The sequence below is a fragment of the Artemia franciscana genome, chromosome 2 (assembly GCF_032884065.1).
Source record: "Artemia franciscana chromosome 2, ASM3288406v1, whole genome shotgun sequence".
Classification (NCBI taxonomy): Eukaryota; Metazoa; Arthropoda; class Branchiopoda; order Anostraca; family Artemiidae; genus Artemia; species Artemia franciscana.
This window is the reverse complement of record NC_088864.1, coordinates 29603700-29626757: the sequence shown is the minus strand read 5'-3', so window position 1 is coordinate 29626757 and position 23058 is coordinate 29603700. Positions and strand designations below refer to the sequence as shown.

The 23058-nt window shown below is 38.3% G+C and overlaps 3 protein-coding genes across 3 annotated transcripts; all 3 read left to right on the top strand.

Moving 5' to 3' along the window:
* Nucleotides 1–18780: 18780 nt before the first annotated feature.
* LOC136034713 (uncharacterized) lies at nt 18781–19671 on the top strand. The gene has a single exon (XM_065716065.1). It carries the CDS (start codon nt 18781–18783, stop codon nt 19669–19671), a length of 891 nt encoding a protein of 296 aa, XP_065572137.1.
* A 791-nt stretch (nt 19672–20462) lies between these two features.
* LOC136034710 (uncharacterized) lies at nt 20463–21116 on the top strand. The gene has a single exon (XM_065716049.1). The coding sequence runs from the start codon at nt 20463–20465 to the stop codon at nt 21114–21116; it is 654 nt and encodes a 217-aa protein (XP_065572121.1).
* A 718-nt stretch (nt 21117–21834) lies between these two features.
* On the top strand, nt 21835–22497 carry LOC136034700 (uncharacterized). The gene has a single exon (XM_065716039.1). The coding sequence runs from the start codon at nt 21835–21837 to the stop codon at nt 22495–22497; it is 663 nt and encodes a 220-aa protein (XP_065572111.1).
* The last annotated feature ends 561 nt before the right edge of the window (nt 22498–23058 follow it).

Sequence of the window (23058 nt, the reverse complement as noted above, 5' to 3'; positions counted from 1 at the left end):
AGTTTAGTCATACCCATCAAAAGTTACGAGCCTGAGAAAATTTGCGTTATTTTAGAAAATAGGGGGAAACACCCCCTAAAAGTCATAGAATCTTAACGAAAATCACACCATCAGATTCAGCGTATCAGAGAACCCTACTGTAGAAGTTTCAAGCTCCTATCTACAAAAATGTGGAATTTTATATTTTTTGCCAGAAGGCAGATCACAGATGCGTGTTTATTTGTGTTTTTTTTGTTTTTTTTTTTGTTTTTTTTTTCTTTTCCCCAGGGGTGATCGTATTGACCCAGTTGTCCTAGAATGTTGCGAGAGGGCTCATTCTAACGGAAATAAAAAGTTCTAGTGCCCTTTTTAAGTGACCAAAAAAATTGGAGGGTACCTAGGCCCCCTCCCACGCTAATTATTTTCCCCAAAGTCAGCAGATGAAAATTCTGAGATAGCCATTTTATTTATCGTAGTCGAAAAACCTTATAACTATGTCTTTGGGGACGACTTACTCCCCCACAGTCCCCGTGGGAGGGGTTACAAGTTCAAAACTTTGACCAGTGCTTACATATAGTAATGGTTATTGAGAAGTGTACAGGTGTTTTCAGGAGGATTTTTTGGTTGGAGTCAGGGGTTGAGAAGAGGGGGATATGCTGGGGAAACTTTCAATCGAGGAATTTGTCATGGGGGAAGAAAATTTCCATGAAGGGAGCGCAGGATTTACTAGCATTATATAAAAAAAAAACGAAAAAGTTTTTTTTTAAGTTGGAAGTAAGCAGCAGCATTAAAACTTAAAACGAACAGAAACTATTACCCATATGAGGAGCTCACCTCCTCCTAATACCTCGCTCTTTACACTAAAGTATTTTTAGTAATTTCAACTATTTATTCTGCGGCTTTTGTGATTCAGGGGTCATTCTTAATGAATTGGGACAAAATTTAAGCTTTAGTGTAAAGAGCGAGGTACTGACGAGGGGGCGAACCCCCTCATATATGTAATAAAAACATAAGAATACAAAAGTTCTTTACGTAAGCTAATTTATAAGTTACGTATATCTTTTACTTATAAAAAGACTCGTGAAAAATTAAAAGTTCTAGTTGCCTTTTTAATTAACCGAAAATCGGAGGGCAACTAGTCTTCCTCCCCCGCTCTTTTTTTCTCAAAATCATTCGATCAAAATTATAAGAAAGCCATTTAGCCAAAAAAAAAAATAAATATACAAACTCCGTTTTAATTATTCCTCTGCGGAAAGCCAAAATCAAAACATGCATTGATTCAAAAACGTTCAGAAATTAAATAAAAAAAAAAAGTTTCTTAAATGAAAGTAAGGAGCGACATTAAAACTTAAAACGAACAGAAATTACTCCGTATATGAAAGGGGCTTTTCCTTCTCAACGCCCCGCTCTTTACGCTAAAGTTTTTTTTACTGTTTTTAAATGTAGAATTAAGAGAGAGTCAAACTTTAGTGTAAAGAGCGGGGCGTTGAGAAGGAAAAGCCCCTTTCATATACGGAGTAATTTCTGTTCGTTTTAAGTTTTAATGTCGCTCCTTACTTTCATTTAAAAAACTTGTGTTTTTTATTTAATTGTGAGAAAAAGTCAAACTTTAGCGTAAAGAGCGAGGTATTGAGGAGGGAACGACCTCTTTCATATAAGGAGTAATTTCTGTTTGTTTTAAGTTTTAATGTCGCTCCCTGCTTGCAGTTGAAAAAACGTTTTTTCATTAATACATATTTTGATTTTAGCTCTCCACACATGAATTATTAAAATTAAATTTGCACACCATTTTTTTTTTTTTTTTTTTTTTTTTTTTTTTTTTTTTTTTTTTTTTTTTTTTTTTTTTTTTTTTTGGCTGAATGGCTTTCTCTTGGTTTTGATCGGACGATTTTGAGGGAAAAAAGGTGGGGAAGGACAAATAGCTATCTCAAAATTTTGATTCGTTGATTTTGGGAAAAATACGCGTGGGAGGGGCCTCGGTGCCCTCCAATGTTTTTGGTCACTTAAAAAGAGCACTATAACTTTTAATTTCCGTTAGATTAACCCTCTCGCGACATTCTAGGACCACTGGGTCGATACGATCACCCCTGGGGAAAAGAAAAGAAAAACAAATAAACACGCACCCGTGATCGGTCTTCTGGCAAAAAATACTAAGTTCCACATTTTTGTAGATAGGAGTTTGAAACTTCTACGGTTGAGTTCTCTGATACGCTGAATGCGATGGTGTGATATTCGTTAAGATTCTATGACTTTTGGGGGTGTTTCCCCCTATTTTCCAAAATAAGGCAAATTTTTTCAGGCTCGTAACTATTGATGGTAAAGACTAAATTCAATGAATCTGATATATTTAAAATCAGCATAAAAATTTGATTCTCTTGATGTATTTATTAGCATCAAAATTCGTTTTTTAGAGTTTTGTTTACTATTGAGCCGGGTCGCTCCTTACTACAGTTCGTTACCACGAACGGTTTGATATTAGTTTGATTAGACAAAATGGCAGAAAACGCTACTGTCCTGTGCTTAAAGTTTTGACCACTCAAAAAGGGTACTAGAACTTTTAATCTCCAATCGAATGAAACCTATCCCGATCTTTTAGGTCCATTGGTTTGATATAATAACCCCCCCCCCCTGGGACCAAAAGCAGAAAAAAACAAACATGCTTGCGGGATATTTCTTATGAAAAAAATTCCAAATTGAGCTAGAAACCTGTGAAATAGAGCTTTCTATGCTGAATTTGATGTTGCGATTTTTTTTCTTTGTTTTTTTTTATTCTTGTTGGAAAATCAGAGAATTTTTTTTCGGGCATGTAGCTTTTGATGGGTAAATTTGAACTTAACGAATTTACAAATATGGAATCAGCATAAAAAGCCAGTTCTTTTGACTTATTTGTTGCTATCCAAATTTCTTTTTTTAGGAGATTGGTTATTAATAGGCCCAGTCACTATTTACTTACAGTTCGTTGCCACGAACTATCTCAAATTGATCAAAGGTTCGGAGTAGCCGACCCTTAAGAGACTGTAACTTAATTAGATGAAAGACATAATACAATGATGGAAACCTAGTGGACCTTACTTACTAATGTCTGCTAGTGCCTCGTTTGTGTCGACAGTTGATAGTTTGTACATATTGATAATTTAACTTGTTAATATATTATTTATTTCAGGTTGATTTCTGTTTAAAGAATATGAAGTCAGTTTGTTTAGTTTTTTTTCTTTCTTTATTTCGTTCTTTGCTTCCTGTTGTTTGTATTAATTACTGTAAAACGGGTTTTGTAATGAAAGAAAATAACAAGAGACATTAAAGCAATAGATAGACCAAGCAAAATAGAATTAAAGGCATTAAGGTCCGAAAGAACGGTCTGTTTTAATAAATTCAAAAACTACTAAGCTTATTAGAGTAAATTAAACGAAACTAAACTATTAAAAAGTTTTTTGCATTCTCCTCGCTTAACTTAGCTGTAAACAAATTATCATTCGAAAACAAATATTTTATTTGTTTCCTGCTAAAGTATTCAATAAAACGTTCTCTCTTGAAATGGTTCCTTAAAAGAAATTTCCCTTTTCAAGTGTTTAGATGAGCGGTTTATTAAATCGGTTATTAAAAAGTCGGTTTATTAAAACAAGTTTCTTTTTCGTGCTTTCCGATGAGCCTATTGAAATCTTGAAATGTTCCTTTTATTTTGATAGGCGACAATGGAATTGAATGAGTGTGTCAGGATATGAGGAATTAATGGCTACCGTTAATGTGATTCATATAAGGCAGTGGATAAGTATGAAGCTAATAATAGTACTAATAATAAATGTACTAATAGGCAGTATAATCTTCATTAAAATGAAATTGACTTAGTTTTATACAGATCTAAGGACCTAATGGAGCAAATGCAGAACAGATTTAGTTACTCATTGAGATTTTTATTTTTTGCCCTTTCCCCAGGGGACAATGACTCCCCACCTGACCTTTTCTAATGACACTTATGATTTTTTTTTTTTTACATGTAATTTTTCTTACAAAAGCTTCTGAAAGAAAGTCACCTCATTGAAGCAAAATTAATGATGTCGATGACAATTGATATTTATTTACTCAAGGCGATATATTTATTACAAATATGTAAGACAGTAACAGAACCAAGTCGGTGATAATTTATCATTATCTATTGCTGTCAGATGTAGCTTAAGCTAAATATAAATAGTAAGATAACCCTTTTTTGGAAAGGAGATTCTATTCATTACTTTTCCTGCGATTCCATTGTTTCCTATTCACCATTTTACAGCCTCTTTAGATGGAAGGTTCCATTCCTGGATTAGTATCCCTTCTTTCCTTCCGTGGGGGTAACTGGAACTTGTCGAAGGGTAAGACGCTTCCGGAAATAGGACAGAGTGATTGTATATGAATAGTCTCTCCCAGGTTCCGGTACATTTTGTCGTAATGGATGATTCACTAAAAGCAAGAGAGTAAGAATGACGACAGGAAACTAAGATTTTCATTATAAAAGGGGAATCTACAAGCAATAAGGTGATATTTTACATAGCTTAAGCCTTTACTTTCTTTCTTAAAATGAAGAGAATCTTGTTATAAACATAAAAATTGGAATTATCACCGCTGTTGATAAGATATTCAAATTGGGAGAGGGATCGGGAGGTTAAACAAACGTAGGAATAAAATATTAATAAGAGTCTTGGTTAAAAAGGATATTTTGTTATATGGGTAAATTCTGGCCCTTCTACAGTTTCAACCCTTCCCCCATGATAGTTCTTGCCAGTCAGTCTTCGTGAAAGAGAAACTTGAATTGCTCATATATTTGTGGAAGAAAACCAAAACTATATTCCACTTTTGTCAAAATAGAAACCGAAGATAAAATATTAACTTTTCCAAACTGTTCATCGTAAAAGATGGCACGTAAAGAGTGAGCTATGTAGGGGCGGATCTAGAGCAAAATCTTGGGGGGCCAATGTGACAAAGGTGCTAATAATTGACCAAATTGACCAATTTACTCGAAGAAAGAGTGAAAAAAAGAAAAAAAGAGGGAGAGAGGGCACCAGAAAAATCTTAGGGGGTCATAGCCCCCTCCGGCCCCCTGAATCTGCTGGTGGAGCCATGTCAGAAGAAATCAGAACTTCAAAACATAATTCTGGTAAAAATATGCACATTAAACAGATATTGTTTCTTGGGTTAATTCAAAATAGGAAATATTCTATTGTGTTTCATTGTAACACGTTTGTTTGACCGTCTTTTTTCACATACCACCGATTTGAGTTAATTGCAAGAAAGCGGGAAGAGACTACCATCCGGAAATTCACTGTAAATATGACCCTCTGAGTGTATTGATGAATATAATAATACATTTTGGAAATCTACCTATATGTATGTATTTCCATAAAAAGCCACCGGGTCATAAGAAAAAAAAGAATATAAACATAACAAAACCAATAATAAAAATACCAATAAATTAGAAAGAAAAAACCTACTTATATACGAATCTCTTTCCTTGGGCTTAAAAAGATGGTTTTCACAAGACCTTGAGCCAAACTCTGCAACATGTAAGCTGAAGTGGAATTTTATAGTTTAGGCCCTTCTAACACCCGCACCCCCCTGTATCCCCAGGTCAGTTTTTTTTATTTTATTTAAAAGGTTAAATATTGCTCCTCGTTTGAACCAAAGTCACGGAAGGAAACATTCTTTATGATTCGGAAAACGAAGCGAACCATTGGCCTATCTGAAAACTTTTCGTTTCAATCACACACCAAGTATATACTATAAAAAGATAGGTATAAGGGGCCTTACATGAGCCAGAGTTACAGACAAAATAGAGTCTTGGACACCCCCTCCAGCCCTAAAAAAAGCATTCCTTTCCCTGCCATTCTTTTGCAAAAAGATGGACATGTTGCACAATGTTTTAGGTGAGAAATCACACAAGAACAAAATATACATAGTCTATTAGAATTTGAAATGTTGAAATGTTGCAAATTCTGACCTTTCTACTGTCCTATCTGCTCTTTTGTGACAATTCCTTGGTCTTAGGTAGTCCGTTTTATCTACCCCTCAAAGAGAAACTTAAATGGCTCATATTGAGAAGAAAATCAGAACACTATACTGTATTTTAGTCAAAACAGAATTCGGGAATAAAATGAGAGCATTTCCAAACTATTAAGCAATAGCATTTTTTTTTTATCTAATAAAACCTATTTCAGTTGGTGGCATGAATGTCGTAAGAGTTTAAACTCAATAACTTCACAGGAAGTATGGACCTCTGGTTAAATTAAATAAAACAAAAAACAAGTTTGTTTAACTGAAAGTAAGGAGCGACATTAAAACTTAAAATGAACAGAAATTACTCCGTGTATGAAAAGGACTGTTCCCTCCTCAACGTCCCACCTCTTTACGCTAAAGTTTGACTCTTTCTCTCAATTCTACTTTATAGAACAGTAAATAACTTTAGCGTAAAGAGCAAGACGTTGAGGAGGGAACAACCCCTTTCATACACGGACTCTTCGTTTTAATTTTTAATGTCACTCCTTACTTTCAGTTAATAAAACTTGTATTTTTATTTAATTTCTGAACCTTTTTTAATTAATGCATGTTTGATTTTGGCTCTCCGCAAATGAATAATTAAAACAAAATTTGTGTATTAATTCTTTTTTTTGCTAAATGGCTTTCTCTTAGTTTTGATAAGACAATTTTGAGAAAAAGGGTGGGGGAAGAGACCTAGTCGCCCTCCAATTTTTCGGTTACTTAAAAAGGCAACTACAATTTTTAATTTTTAACGAACGTTTTTATTAGTAAAAAATACATGTAACTTACAAATTAACTTACGTAAGGAACTTCTATATTCGTATATTTTTATTATGTATATGAAGGGGGTTTTCCCCCTCGTTAATAACTAGCTCTTTACACTAAAGCTTTAATTTTGTCCCAATTCCTTAAGATTGAACCCTGAATCACAAAGGCTGTAGAATAAATAGCTGAAATTACTAAAAATACTTTAGCGTAAAGAGCGAGGTATTTAGGAAGAGATGAACCCCCCATATGCAATAATCTCTGTTCGTTATAAGTTTTAATGTAGGTCCTTACTTTAGTGGAAAAAAACTTTTTCATATTTATTTTTGCATTGTTTTTTTTTTAAATAATGCTAGAAAATCCTGCGCCCCCTTCATGGAATTTCTCTTCTCCCATGAAAAATTCCTACAAGGGAAGATCCTTCCACGTATCCCCCTCCCCTCAACCCCTCCCCCAACCAAAAAATCCCCTTGGAAAGGTCTGTACACTTCAAAATAACCATTACTGTATGTAAACGCTGGTCAAAGTTTGTAACTTGCAGCCCCTCCCCTGGGGACTGTGGGGAGTAATTCAGACCCAAAGACATAGTTATTATGTTTTTCTACTATTCTGAACAAAATGGCTATCTCAAAATTTTGATCCGTTGACTTTTGGAAAAAATGAGCGTGGGAGGGGGCCTAGGTGCCCTCCAATTTTTTGGTCACTTAAAAAGGGCTTGAGAAATTTTAATTTACATTAGAATGAGCCTTCTTGCGTCATTCTAGGACCACTTGGTCGATACGATCACCCCTGGAAAAAAAAACAAAAAAACAATCAAACAAATAAACACGCACCCGTGATCGGTCTTCTGGCAAAAAACACCAAGTTTCACATTTTTGCTGATATGAGCTTGAAACTTTTACAGTAGGGTTCTCTGATACGCTGAATACGATTGTCGTTAAAATTTTATGACTTTTAGGGGGTGTTTCCCCCAAACTTCCAAAACAAGGCAAATTTTCTCAGGCTCGTAACTTTTGATGAGTACGACCAAATTCAATGAAACTTATATATTTAAAATTATCATAAAAATGCAATTCTTTTGATGTATCTATTAGTATCAAAATTCCGTTTTTTAGAGTTCCGTCTACTATTGAGCCGGGTCGCTCCTTACTACAGTTCGTTACCACGAACAGATTGATTAATTCGGAAAGCTAAGTATAATCCTAGTTTGGGATTAAAAAGTATGGTTTCCTCTTATCTTTGAGCCAGAGCTTACAGCATATTAGCTGAAGTAGAACTTTACAGCATAAGCATCTCATAAAATCCATATCCCCGTGTCCTCCTATCGGTTTCTTTCATCAGAAAGGTTGGTATGTTGAACCTGGTTTGACCCGAAATTACGAAAGGATGCTCATTCCTCATGAATAGAAAACAAAAGTGAACCACTGTTGTGTGCAAAGCTTTGGGTCACTCATGTTATTCAGTGTCCTGCCACGAAAATCGGAAATTAACTGCTGAACAGTACAAATCTTACAGCTTTCAATGAATATTGATGGTTTACTTTTCGTTATGTCATGGAATATTAACGGTAGCATTCTTTATAAACTACCAGTCCTGGAGAAGTTATGCGAATCCTACAGTGTCATCTGTTTACAGGAACACTTTTTGACGGATTTGAATTCTCAGCTTTTATGCCCTTCCTCAAACGTAACAGTACACCTCTCCCCAGCAAGAAGATTTAAAGCTAAAGGAAGGCCAAGCGGTGGTTTGGCCGTCCTAACAACTTTTTAATCAGAATTGTTTAAAGTGTGTGATTCCTATCTTGCTGTGACGGTTGATAACTTGGTAATAGTCGATCTTTATCTTCCAACCAATTACAAGGACGAAGCTTCTGAAAGAAAATTTGCTATCGCTTGCAGAAAGGTGGCCAAAAAAGATCGAGAATATGAGCAGAAAGTTTATACTTATCGGAGACTTTAACCGTGATCTACTTGAGACATCAAGTGCTAGAGCTGAAACGTTTCTATCTATTCTACCAACCGGTTACTCTATTGTACCGAAAGACTGAAATTATTCGTTTATTTCAACTTCTTGAAGCACTTCTAATCTTGATTATGTAGTCTTTCTCTGTCTTCCCAATGCAGATCTTGTTGTTAAAGTCGGTTTGGAAGATGAATATAGTGACCATATCTCTTTGTTTCTGTCGATCCCCGTCCGAGATACTCTCTCTTCTGAATTTGTAAAAAGGAAATCAAAATTTTTACGTGTTAAATCTTGGGACAAGATTGATAAGGGTATCTTCCAAGGGGAGTGTAACTTCATGCTAGATAAGATCCGAGTTCTGTTTCAACTGATCCAACGGCAACCTGGGATGGACGAGTCTGATATTCGTATTGAACTGAATTTTTATTTTGCGCAGATTACCCACGCTCTAAAAATACCGATAAATTTGGTATCCCAGTGAGAACGTGTAGATCTGGAACCGAAAAATTTGGATGGTCCAGTAACGAGAACCTCAAATTCACTTGTCAGTCTTCGAAATTTTGGTTACGTCTGTGGAATGATTGGGATAAACCTAGAAACGGAGTTGTAAATACTCTACGGTTACCTGCTAAGCGGCACTTTCAGAAGGAGCTCAAAGCTCACCGGGTTTGCCAGAGTGTTGCAATTGCGGAATCGATAACGAATGACCTTAATAAAAAGGTAAGGTAAAGGTAAAGAATACAGCATTAGACTTTACAGTCTCTATCGGCGGTGCTGATCTCCGTTTCTTGGCCCTTCAGCCAGGAAGTGCAAAGGAGGGTTGGGGGCCAACCATCCTGTGTTTTTGCGCACCCTTCCTGTTTACCTTCCCTAGATTTCTCCAGGTACCCATTTAGAGCTGGGTCGACTCTGGCTGAGCTTACAGAGTCACACCACTGACCCCCGTCCCAAACTAAATAATTGGGTACACCAGGATTCGAACCCTCGCCCTCTCAGACAAAGGATCGTGATCCAGCACACCGACCTTAATAAGTTATGTAAAACTCGTTCGGCAAATAATAAGACTCGGGAAAGAAAAATTACCAAGTCAGTTCACCGAACCCGACGTTAACACTCTCAAGAGATTTGAAACGGACTTAAATAATCGCTTACGTACTCCTGGACCGGGTACCATTGTAGTAAGTTCTAGTGAATTACGTGATGTTATACGAAAACATAACAAAAGACAGTCTATGGGTTATGATCACAGCTTAGATACCAATACAGTTATGAGAACTAGATTTATTTTTGGGACACAGTGCGCGGTCGCGATGCTAGCGGCTGGAGACAGGAAACTGGCAGTCTGAATCTAAAAGTCGGAACAGTTCACAGGTTAGATACCAATAGTTCAGAGCTATGGTGTTCTCGCCTATGGTGTTGTAGTACGATCTACGCGTCGGAGCACGGGCTTGGAGGAGGCATCAAGTTCAGAGCTCTATACTAAAAGTTTCTCATGGGCAAGATAGGAGTTTTCATAACTTTATTGGTATCTAAGCTTTGGTTATGATGGCATATGCGCTCTTCATTTACACAATGGATCTGATAAGCTTATGTGTCATCTTTCTTTGTTTTACCAAATGGTTTTTTGCTGTTGTATAGTTCCAGGTTCTTTTTGTGTTGGTCTTATTTCACCGATTCTCAAAAAAGGGAAAGATCCGTCTGAATGCTCATCGTATCGACCTATAATTGTTTCAAGCGTTTTTGCTAAGGTGTTTAAATTACTTATAATTAATAACCTACATTATCTCTGTTGTATGCCTCCTCACCAGTTTGGCTTCCAGTCTAAGCTTGGCTGCTTCAATGCTCTAAAATGCTGGTGCAATTTGTTGATCGATGCAGATGCATCAAGTGGAATTCTAGTGCTTGGAACATACGATGATAGTAAAGCATTCGATTCGTTGTTGCATCCCCAAACAATGAATGAGCTTTTGAACCGCGGTGTATCGCTAGACTTAGTTAGACCTCTTCTGTACATGTACCGTCATATGAAAGCAAAAATACGTATACCTGGAAGCAATTTGCTGACTGATGATATCGGGTATCATCAGTCATATCGGGTTTAAGCGGTTACTTCTCCCATGGTTTATAATAATGCAACGCTTCCAGCTGAGTGCCAACTTTCTTCGTGCTGTATATGTAAAGGTACTGATCTGTCGATTTTATGTTATGCAGACGACATTTTTAATGTTAGTAGGACTACCAGTGGGCTAGAAAAATATTTTTTCAAGATATCTCAAAACTACAGTGATATTGGGTTTTCCCTAAATGCTGGAAAATGTGATATTATGATTTTTAATGAATTAGATGCGACTAGATCAGATGATATATCTATATTTCTGAATTAGTAAACAACACAGCACTCGTACGGGATTCTGATTATTGGATAATTTTCTGGGCTTGGTTTGTTTTGATGGGCGTTTTCGGGCTGAAAAACCTCTTCTTAGCTGATTTATCTACTATGGGTTGCCTCCCCGTAGTAGCATAATATTTGTAGGCATGGATATATAATGAGTCGGAGGTAATAGGCTTGGTACTGTCTGTGCAGGATTTCGACTCTTGTTGATAGAAGACCATCGCCAAGTGCTGAAAACCATGTTGTGACCAAAATGGGCCCAGGATTGCACAAAGCCTCCAACTTACTGGAGGTCCCAGGGACTTCTTGCTGTCCGGTTCTAAGTCGGCTTAAGCACTTCGGTGTAGACTTGAGAAGATATGTTGGTCCCCGTCCTGCACTGGTATCCGGGATCACTGCTTTTCCTGAGGCCAAAATAATTTCAAAGATTTAAAGAACATGAAAATTGGAACTTGGAATGTTACGACGTTAAAAAATGACTATCGCATCGAAATTTTGACTGAGGAATTCAGACGGTTTGAACTAGATTTATTAGGAGTTTCAGAAACTTATATCCCAGAGGTAGGAAGCATGAAATTAGGTGACATAGAATTTGTTTACTCAGGCTGGAAGGATGGGGTACATAGACAGGGAGTAGGGCTCATGATGAATAAGGAAGCTGCTAAGTCTTGTTTAGGCTGGGATGGTATTAATAATAGAATACTAATTGCTAATTTTATGACTAAAAAGTTCAGGGTATCAGTTATAGTAGTATATGCCCCCGTTGAACCTACTGATGGAGATACTAGTGACTCAGATGAACTTTACTTACAGTTACAGGAGCAAATAGACAGGGTACCGGGTAGAAATATGGTGTTTTTGCTAGGAGACTTTAATGCTCAGGTTGGTAGAAATAGGGATAGATGTTATACTAGCCTAGGTAAATTTGGTGTAGGAAAAGAAAACAGTAATGGCTACAGGCTTTTGCAATTTTGTACGTATAACAACCTAATTATAACCAATACGGTGCTTGGTCACAAAATGGCCCATAAGTTGACATGGTATTCACGTGATGGTAAGACAGCAAACCTTATTGATTATGTTATTGTAAACAGAAGACTAGCAGGATCAATACGAGATATTAGGGTATATAGGAGTGATGTTAATGATGTTAAAAGTAAAGATCACCATCTAGTAGTGTCTAAGGTTAATTTAAAGCTGAAATTTCGGAAGAGTAACTACCTCCCGTAAAGTTATGATGCTGGTAGACTCCAGGATGAAAATTTGAGAAAACATTTCCAGGAACAGTTGAATACTAAACTTGAGAGTTTAAAATTTGACAATGTGGAAGATGGATGGAATAATTTCAGAAAAACAATATGTGAAGTTGCTGATGGTGTGTTAGGGAAGAGTGCTAAGACTGCAACTAGGAATATTAGTGAAAAAGCTTTAGGTTTAATAGAGAGTAGAAGGGGTCTGTATAAGAATTATCTGAGTGATAGGTCGTATGAAAACAAAAGGAATGTAAGGAAAGTGGAGAAAGCATTAAAATATGAACTAAGGAGATATGAAGTGGAGGCCATGGATAAAATTGCTGAGGATCTGGAAGATGCGGCTAGACGGCATAATAGTAAAATATTGTACTGGCATGTTAATAAATTGAAAGGGAGTAGCCCATCCGGACTAGTCCCAGTTAAAGATAGAAATGGGGCTACAATTAGTGATAAGGAAAAAGTTAAAGAAAGATGGGTGGAACATTTTTGAGAATGTGCTAAACCGAGACACACTTACAGGAAAAGATATAGATGAAAATGAAAAAGTTTGTGATACCTTGGATGTGAAGGAAGATATGTTTAGTGAGGAAGAATTAGCGACAGTACTAAAAGGATTAAAAAATAATAAGGCTCCAGGTGCTGATAGTATGATTAATGAGTTTCTTAAATATGGTGGCTCTGAGGTTAGGAATAAGCTACTGAAGAACATGATTTTTGAAAAAGGGGAAGTACCCAATGATTTTAGGAAAACCTTAATTAAACCACTGTATGAGAAAGGTGACAGGAGTGAGTGTCGTAATTATCGACGCATTAGTCTGGTCTCTGTACGTAGCAAATTATTGAGTAAGATGATACTTTTTAGACTGAGAGATGCTGTAGACAAAGTTTTAAGGGAAGAACAATGCGGTTTTAGAAAAGGTAGAGGATTCGTCGACCAAGTTTTCACTCTTAGGTTAATAATTGAGAAGTCCATTCGTTGTCAAACACCTTTGGTCCTCAGTTTTATCGATTATGAGCAAGCTTTCGATTCTGTTGATAGAAGATCGTTAACAAAGGTCTTATCGTTATATAGTATACCAGAAAAATGCATTAAAGTGATTTGTTCTATGTACGAGAATAATACCGCTGCGGTTAAGGTAGGAAATGAGGTTAGCAACTGGTTTTGTATTAAATCAGGAGTTAATTAGGGTTGTGTTCTATCTCCCTTTATATGGATCATTTTGATGGACTTCGTCTTAAGGAGCACAGGAAAGGCAATTGGAGACCACGGAATCAAATGGGGAGGAAAAATGCTCCTGGACTTAGATTATGCTGATGATTTAAGCATATTAGATGAAAGTGTGAGCAAAATGAATGAAGTTTTAGAGGTTTTGCGAGTTCAGGGTGCTAAAATAGGCTTGAAAATTAATGTTAAGAAGACTAAGTCACTAAGGCTAGGAATAAGTGAAGATGAACAGGTGACATTAGGTAACGAAAAGATTGATCAGGTTGGGAGCTTCAGTTACCTTGGTAGTATTATTAGTAAAAATGGTGGGAGCAGTGAAGATGTTAAAAGTAGAATAGCTAAGGCTCAGGGTGTTTTTTCACAGTTAAAAAAAGTTTGGAAGAATAGAAAGATAAGTCTGCAAACCAAGATTAGAACATTGGAAGCTACAGCGATGACAGTGGTCAAATGTGGTTCTGAAGCATGGGTGCTCCGAAAAGCAGATGAAAATTTACTAGATGTTTTTCAGAGAAATTGCCTACGGATTGTTCTGGGTACCCAGCTGACTGACCGTATTTCAAACAGTAGGCTGTACGAAAAATGTGGTTCAATCCCGCTTTCTAGGGCTATAATGAAAGAAAGGTTGAGATGGCTAGGCCACGTTCTACGGATGAAGGATGACATATTACCGAAGATTGTCCTTTTGGCCAACCGTCTGGGGCTACACGGAAAGCAGGTCATCCTTGTCTGGGTTGGGAGGATGTCATAAATAAAGATTTAAAGGAAATGGAAACTTCCTGGGAGGGTGTAAAGCGGGAGGCTTTAAATAGATTAGGTTGGAGGAGGAGCGTGTGTAGCTGTGTTGGCCTCAGGCGGTTTGGTGCTGCAGTGAGTTATTATTATTAGTAGTAGTAGTAGTACTCCATCACTTCATTATTTTGTAGGATGGGTTATAAATAAATACCTACATACATAAATTGGATTATCTGAAATCCTTTCGTTTCAACCCCACTATCAGCTTTCTAGTGAAAAGCTACATTTTTAGCACCTTGTTATGCTACAGTTATACAAGATATGAAATAGGTTTCTGGTCTCCCCTCCCGCGTCTGTTCTTCATTTTGCCATTATTTTGTAGAAAGAAGACAATGTTATACATTGTCTGGAGCGAAAACATGCAAGGATTTTAATTTACATTATGGAATGATTAAAGCAGTCCAATGGTTCCTCCGGCATCCTTTTTTCTTGGCAGCTTTCTATCAGAGAAGTTTGCATGTTCTTCCTTACTTAAACTGAAACCACGCAAGAATTTTCGATCAGAATGTTTCGGGATTTAAAGTGGTCTAGAATAACTTTTTACCACAAAGATAGACATATATATGTCTCTTGATTAAACCAGAATTTATGCAAGGAATTTTAATATTTATTACTAGAGAACCAAAACAGGTCTGGAACACATCCAACATCTGCCCCCCCCATATCCACCATTAAATAGAAAGGTAGCCATCTTTCACCTTGTTTAAATTGAAAACTTCAATGATTTCAATCAATAATTTTTCGGCAAAAGTTGGTCAGCAGCCCCTCTAGTACACCCCCCACCCATCTTGGGCAAAGGGGGCTTAGCAGAAACGTGGGTATATTGAATTTTGTTTGAAACAAGAATATATAAACACTGTCAATGTGTATACGAGCTTACGAAGTTTATGTGTAAACAAACTTCCAGGTAAATATCTGAATTTCACATACCAGGTGACGCGAAAAAACACTTGGTCTTACTGCAAGTACAAGTACAAGTAATATATATGGTTAAAGGAACAAATGAGCCAATGACCGCTCTAACCCTCCCCCTCCCCCATCCGCCTCCTCCTCAAACAGCTTTTCGTCAATAGGGTTGTCATGATTTTCTTTGCAAGCAATCGGCTTGAAATTTATGGGAGAACTACATTGTTGGAAGTAAAACATGTGAATGATAATTCGGAAACGTTTCATTTCTGAATTCGAACTCAAATAGTGACGTATATTTTCACAAAAATCAACTGTTAAAACATTTTTACAAAATAGCTCTCCCTCAAAATATAAAATTCTTTCTTCAGAAAGGAAATCGTGCATCAAAGTATTCACCAGTATGCCAAACTTAATGGTGTCAATTCTATGAAAATTTCCTTGCAAAAATATTCCAATGATCTTGTTTTAGTTAATTTTCATGGACAACTTAAAGTTTTAACTATATTAATGTTGCTTGGGCAGTGTGAAGTGACACTTAAGTGACAGTTTTAATACAGAGTAGCACGTCCTTATCTTGTAGATGTCACGCTTTTCGAAATAACTGCAAAGATGGTGTTAGGTTTTAAGGTTTGGAGTAAAGTAGGCTACCCAAGCATTGGTCTTGACACATAGTACATTTTAATAGTTACCAAAATACTTAATCGATGATATAACTATTAAAATGTACTATGTATCAAAACCAATGCTTGGGTAACCTACTTTACTCCAAACATTAAAACCTAATATCATCTTGCTGTTATTTCGAAAAGCGTGACATCTACACGATAAGGCCGTGCTACTCTTTATTAAAACATAACACCCTAGTATTTGCTTCTGGTATATGCAATGGTAACGATAATCTGATTTTTTTTTTCTTCTGTCAAACAGTGATTACCTCATAAACACTATAGTAATAATTGCGAAACTACGTCATTGCGTTGCCTTACGATTTATAATCCTGGATTAACCACTTGGATGAAGACAAATTTTCATAGCCTACCCAGAAAATGAACACGATTTACTATTCTTTGCTAAAAACTACTCTCAATGATGAAGAGCTATCCTCGAATAATTAACCTCATTTTCCTAATTGTAGATACCTGATTGTTAATCTCAAGTGAGCCTGGACACTTTATTACGAAAGGTAGGTAAGAAATCCATACCCTCTGTTTGTTCAGCCGAAGTTAATTGTCCCAATAAGTGTAAAGTAGGTCTAGGTATTTCTGTGCAAAAGTCGGAGAAGAGGAGTGTTCCACAGAAAATTATCATTCTCGTGTTTCATTACGTTTTAAAGCATTAAGATGGTGGAGGGAGGGCTACGGTTACAAGCCCTCTCCATTAAATTTGCTCTTGACCTTTTAAGTATTTAATTTAAAGTGATTTTTGCTGCAGGTTCCAAACATGGTTCGATCTGTGTGAATTAGAAAAAGGTGGAATGTAGTAAAGTCAAAAGACCTTTTATGTTAATGAAGTTACTTCCAAACACTGTTGGAAATGATTTCTCTGAAAAAAATCTATTATCCCATATATGAAACAAGAGCTAAGAGCTCATATGGCACTTGTGACGAGGCAAGAAGAGCTAAGAGCCAAGAGCTCATATGGTATGAGCTCTAACAAAATTCTAAGAATCAATAGATTGATTTAAAAAGAAAATCAGAGGCTTAATGCCGGTCAGGACTTAAAATAAGAGTTCTGAGTCACGATGTCCTTCTAAATATCAAAATTCATTAAGATCCGATCACCCACTCGTAAGTTATGAATACCTCATTTTTTTCTAATTTTTCCTCTCCCTTTAGCCCCCCAGATGGTCGAACCTAGGAAAACGACTTTATCAAGTCAATTTGTGCAGCTCCCTGACACGCCTACCAATTTTCATCGTCCTAGCAAGTCCAGAAGCACCAAACTCGCCAAATCACTGAACCCCTCACTCCAACTCACCCAAAGAGAGCGAATCCAGTTCGGTTACGTCAATCACGTATTAAGGACATTTGCTTATCCTATCCACCAAACTTCATCCCGATTCCTCCACTCCAAGTGTTTTCCACGATTTCCCCCTCCAACTCCCCCCAATGTCAAAAGATCTGGTCGGGATTTGAAACAAGAGCTCTGAGACATGAATTCCTTCCAAATATCAAATTTCATTAAGATCCGATCATCTATTCGTAAGATAAAAATACCCCAATTTTCACGTTTTCCAAGAATTCTGGTTTCCCCCTCCAACTCCCCCCAATGTCACAGGATCTGGTCGGGATTTAAAATTAGAGCTTTAAAACACAAGATCCTTCTAAATATCAAATTTCATTAAGATCTGGTCACCTTTTCGTAAGTTACAAACACCTCATTTTTCAAAATTGCCCCCCCCCCAGCTCCACCAAAGAGAACAGATCCGGTCCGGTTATGTCAGTCACGTATCTTAGACAGGTTTTTATTCTTCCCATCCAGTTTCATCCTGATCTCTCCGCTTCAGGTATTTTCTAAGATTTTACAATTAATAAAGAGTTAACAAGTATTTAACTGATTTTGGTTTAGCAAATGTAAACAAAGGCCATAAATTGGACGCGTCTTCGTTTCATACTTAGGCAATTTGAAGGCAGAACAATGTTTCTGTCGCAGCCATAACAGAAACTTGGAACCTGACTGAAGTGACAGGAAGGCTCACCGGTTATGCCCTATACCTCAGAACAACACAAGCTCTTGTGTTGCCTTTACGGTGGAGTAGCCCTTTACGTACGTGAAGACATCCCAATGAAGGAGCTCCGTGAACTTGAAAGCACTGAACATGAGGCTGTGTGGGTTTGGTGCAAACCATCGGCCATGCCCCGTTTTTACTCATGCATTATCTTTGCTTCAATCTACTACCCTGAAAGTGCTAAAAACCGCCGTGATCTTGTCACATACCTCCAAAAGACTGTCGACCACCTTCGTGCCTTCTATGGAAATCCTGCTATTGTTCTGGCTGGGACTTTAACCAAACCAAGAAAAGCTGGCTAGCATCATGCCTTTCCCTCAAGCAGGTTGTAAATTTTCCAACACATGAATCTGGCAGCATACTTGATTTAATCCTGACCAACTGTGAGACATATTACCAAACCCCTGAATCCCTTGGGCCACTTGCCTGTTCTGATCATAACGTTGTGCTCTGGTCAGCTGCCTCTTCAATACCCAAGCCTAAAATTAAGCGTGTCAAGTATCGTCCGCTTACTGATTCAGCAATTTGCACCTATGGTCGATGGATAGCTACTTACCCTTTTCCAGAAGTGTATGGAGACAAAAGCCTCGATAAAAAATGCCAACTGTTCAACGAAGTTCTCCATGCCAAATACCTCGAGTTTTTTCCTGAAAAGACTTTCACTAGATGTGAAAGTGATAAACCCTGAATAACCTTCCAAATCAAGAAACTAATCCGAAAAAAGTGCAAGCTTTTCCAAGAAGGAGATTTGCAAAATGCGAAAAAAATGCGAAATCACATTACCTCTCTCACGAGAAGTGCGAAGAAAGATTACGGGCGTGAGAAATTTTCGGACAGTCTTAGGCACACTAATCCCAGGAAATGGCACAGAGTGGTCAAGCAAATCACTGGCAAGTCCATTCATAACAGCATAAAAATAAGCCACCCTGACGGAACTTACACAACTGCTGATGAGGTTAATCAATATTTCACCCGCATCTGGACCTCATTTCCTTCTCCCACACAAGCCCAGAAGTCTGAAATACTTGACTCCTGTGCAGATGAAGGTGAAGTTGTTATCGATGAGATGACAACCTATAAGACACTGATGAAGGTGAAAGTAAACTGTTCAGCTTATCCAGACGAACTTCCGCCCAAACTGATTCGAGAATACGCCCCTTTCATTGCAAAACCACTCTCAGTGCTGATAAACCTTTGCTTTCGTATAGGGATCTTTCCAGCTGTTTGTAAGAAAGCTTACATTAGAGTAATTCGGAAGGTTACCAACCCTAAGAGCTGTGACGAACTTAGACCTATTTCGCAAACACCATGCCTGGCGAAAGTGGCCGAGACCTTTATCATGAGGGTCTTACTTGATCAAATCCAGGGATCTATCAACCAGAGACAATACGGCGGACTGAAAGACTGTAATACCTCAGTGTACCTAGTGAGGATGTACGATAGTCTCCTTAAATGGGTCGAAAAAGGTCACAGTTTTGTAGACCTTGGTGCCATAGATTTCCGAAAGGCATTTGATCTAATCAATCATATTGTAGCTGCCCTTAATCTCAAGCTAATGGGGGCTAAGAAAAAGACTCTTACGCTCGTGTTGGACTTTCTCAGTCAGAGGATGCATCGTGTGTTTGCTCTCTACGAAGGTGACACCAATTCCGAATAGTCCTCATCCACCTGTGGAGCCCCTCAGGGCACTAAGCTTGCAGCTATTGTATTCTTGTCTGTAATTAACTTCCTCATAGCTGACTATGGCGACTATGACTGACCAACTGTGAGACATATTACCAAACCCCTGAATCCCTTGGGCCACTTGCCTGTTCTGATCATAACGTTGTGCTCTGGTCAGCTGCCTCTTCAATACCCAAGCCTAAAATTAAGCGTGTCAAGTATCGTCCGCTTACTGATTCAGCAATTTGCACCTATGGTCGATGGATAGCTACTTACCCTTTTCCAGAAGTGTATGGAGACAAAAGCCTCGATAAAAAATGCCAACTGTTCAACGAAGTTCTCCATGCCAAATACCTCGAGTTTTTTCCTGAAAAGACTTTCACTAGATGTGAAAGTGATAAACCCTGAATAACCTTCCAAATCAAGAAACTAATCCGAAAAAAGTGCAAGCTTTTCCAAGAAGGAGATTTGCAAAATGCGAAAAAATTGCGAAATCACATTACCTCTCTCACGAGAAGTGCGAAGAAAGATTACGGGCGTGAGAAATTTTCGGACAGTCTTAGGCACACTAATCCCAGGAAATGGCACAGAGCGGTCAAGCAAATCACTGGCAAGTCCATTCATAACAGCATAAAAATAAGCCACCCTGACGGAACTTACACAACTGCTGATGAGGTTAATCAATATTTCACCCGCATCTGGACCTCATTTCCTTCTCCCACACAAGCCCAGAAGTCTGAAATACTTGACTCCTGTGCAGATGAAGGTGAAGTTGTTATCGATGAGATGACAACCTATAAGACACTGATGAAGGTGAAAGTAAACTGTTCAGCTTATCCAGACGAACTTCCGCCCAAACTGATTCGAGAATACGCCCCTTTCATTGCAAAACCACTCTCAGTGCTGATAAACCTTTGCTTTCGTATAGGGATCTTTCCAGCTGTTTGTAAGAAAGCTTACATTAGAGTAATTCGGAAGGTTACCAACCCTAAGAGCTGTGACGAACTTAGACCTATTTCGCAAACACCATGCCTGGCGAAAGTGGCCGAGACCTTTATCATGAGGGTCTTACTAGATCAAATCCAGGGATCTATCAACCAGAGACAATACGGCGGACTGAAAGACTGTAATACCTCAGTGTACCTAGTGAGGATGTACGATAGTCTCCTTAAATGGGTCGAAAAAGGTCACAGTTTTGTAGACCTTGGTGCCATAGATTTCCGAAAGGCATTTGATCTAATCAATCATATTGTAGCTGCCCTTAATCTCAAGCTAATGGGGGCTAACAAAAGAATATTACGCTCGTGTTGGACTTTCTCAGTCAGAGGATGCATCGTGTGTTTGCTCTCTACGAAGGTGACACCAATTCCGAATGGTCCTCATCCACCTGTGGAGCCCCTCAGGGCACTAAGCTTGCAGCTATTGTATTCTTGTCTGTAATTAACTTCCTCATAGCTGACTATGGCGACTATGACTGACCAACTGTGAGACATATTACCAAACCCCTGAATCCCTTGGGCCACTTGCCTGTTCTGATCATAACGTTGTGCTCTGGTCAGCTGCCTCTTCAATACCCAAGCCTAAAATTAAGCGTGTCAAGTATCGTCCGCTTACTGATTCAGCAATTTGCACCTATGGTCGATGGATAGTTACTTACCCTTTTCCAGAAGTGTATGGAGACAAAAGCCTCGATAAAAAATGCCAACTGTTCAACGAAGTTCTCCATGCCAAATACCTCGAGTTTTTTCCTGAAAAGACTTTCACTAGATGTGAAAGTGATAAACCCTGAATAGCCCCCCAAATCAAGAAACTAATCCGAAAAAAGTGCAAGCTTTTCCAAGAAGGAGATTTGCAAAATGCGAAAAAATTGCGAAATCACATTACCTCTCTCACGAGAAGTGCGAAGAAAGATTACGGGCGTGAGAAATTTTCGGACAGTCTTAGGCACACTAATCCCAGGAAATGGCACAGAGCGGTCAAGAAAATCACTGGCAAGTCCATTCATAACAGCATAAAAATAAGCCACCCTGACGGAACTTACACAACTGCTGATGAGGTTAATCAATATTTCACCCGCATCTGGACCTCATTTCCTTCTCCCACACAAGCCCAGAAGTCTGAAATACTTGACTCCTGTGCAGATGAAGGTGAAGTTGTTATGGATGAGATGACAACCTATAAGACACTGATGAAGGTGAAAGTAAACTGTTCAGCTTATCCAGACGAACTTCCGCCCAAACTGATTCGAGAATACGCCCCTTTAATTGCAAAACCACTCTCAGTGCTGATAAACCTTTGCTTTCGTATAGGGATCTTTCCAGCTGTTTGTAAGAAAGCTTACATTAGAGTAATTCGGAAGGTTACCAACCCTAAGAGCTGTGACGAACTTAGACCTATTTCGCAAACACCATGCCTGGCGAAAGTGGCCGAGACCTTTATCATGAGGGTCTTACTTGATCAAATCCAGGGATCTATCAACCAGAGACAATACGGCGGACTGAAAGACTGTAATACCTCAGTGTACCTAGTGAGGATGTACGATAGTCTCCTTAAATGGGTCGAAAAAGGTCACAGTTTTGTAGACCTTGGTGCCATAGATTTCCGAAAGGCATTTGATCTAATCAATCATATTGTAGCTGCCCTTAATCTCAAGCTAATGGGGGCTAACAAAAGACTATTACGCTCGTGTTGGACTTTCTCAGTCAGAGGATGCATCGTGTGTTTGCTCTCTACGAAGGTGACACCAATTCCGAATGGTCCTCATCCACCTGTGGAGCCCCTCAGGGCACTAAGCTTGCAGCTATTGTATTCTTGTCTGTAATTAACTTCCTCATAGCTGACTATGACGACCGCTACAAGTTCGTGGATGACCTGTGATTTATCCTGAAATATTTAGTACAAAACGGAGTTGTGACGCCACAGTTCAGTTCAAATTTTTTCAGTGTTTTCACAAAAGAGTGCGCGGAGCTAAATCTTGAGACTAATGTGAACAAGTCGAAGATAGTGCGCTTTAACCCGCTAAAAAGTGATATTATGGAGCCAAATGTTCCATTCCCTCTAGCAAACAGTTTCAAGATCCTTGGAGTTACTTTTTCCAATGACTTCAGCTTTGCCACACATATTGAAAACGTGGTTAAAAGTGCAAACGCTAGTCTACAGACTTTAAACGGTATGCGTAGGTTCAGTGCAAACACAGAGAGTATTAAGTATGCATACATAGCGTATGTCCGCCCCATTCTGGAATATGCGTGTCTCCTCTGGGTGCCTTCAGCACTGAGAACAGTGTATCTTTGTCAGGAACTTGAATCGGTTCAGAAGCGAGCGGTATCGATCATCTTGGGCCGCCGTGACATCCCCTATGAAAAGGCTCTGGAAGTGCTAG

Bases quoted from the DNA above. Each gene is read 5' to 3' on its own strand.
- LOC136034713 (XM_065716065.1), top strand. From the start codon at position 18,781: ATGCGAAATCACATTACCTCTCTCACGAGAAGTGCGAAGAAAGATTAC.
- LOC136034710 (XM_065716049.1), top strand. From the start codon at position 20,463: ATGACAACCTATAAGACACTGATGAAGGTGAAAGTAAACTGTTCAGCT.
- LOC136034700 (XM_065716039.1), top strand. From the start codon at position 21,835: ATGGATGAGATGACAACCTATAAGACACTGATGAAGGTGAAAGTAAAC.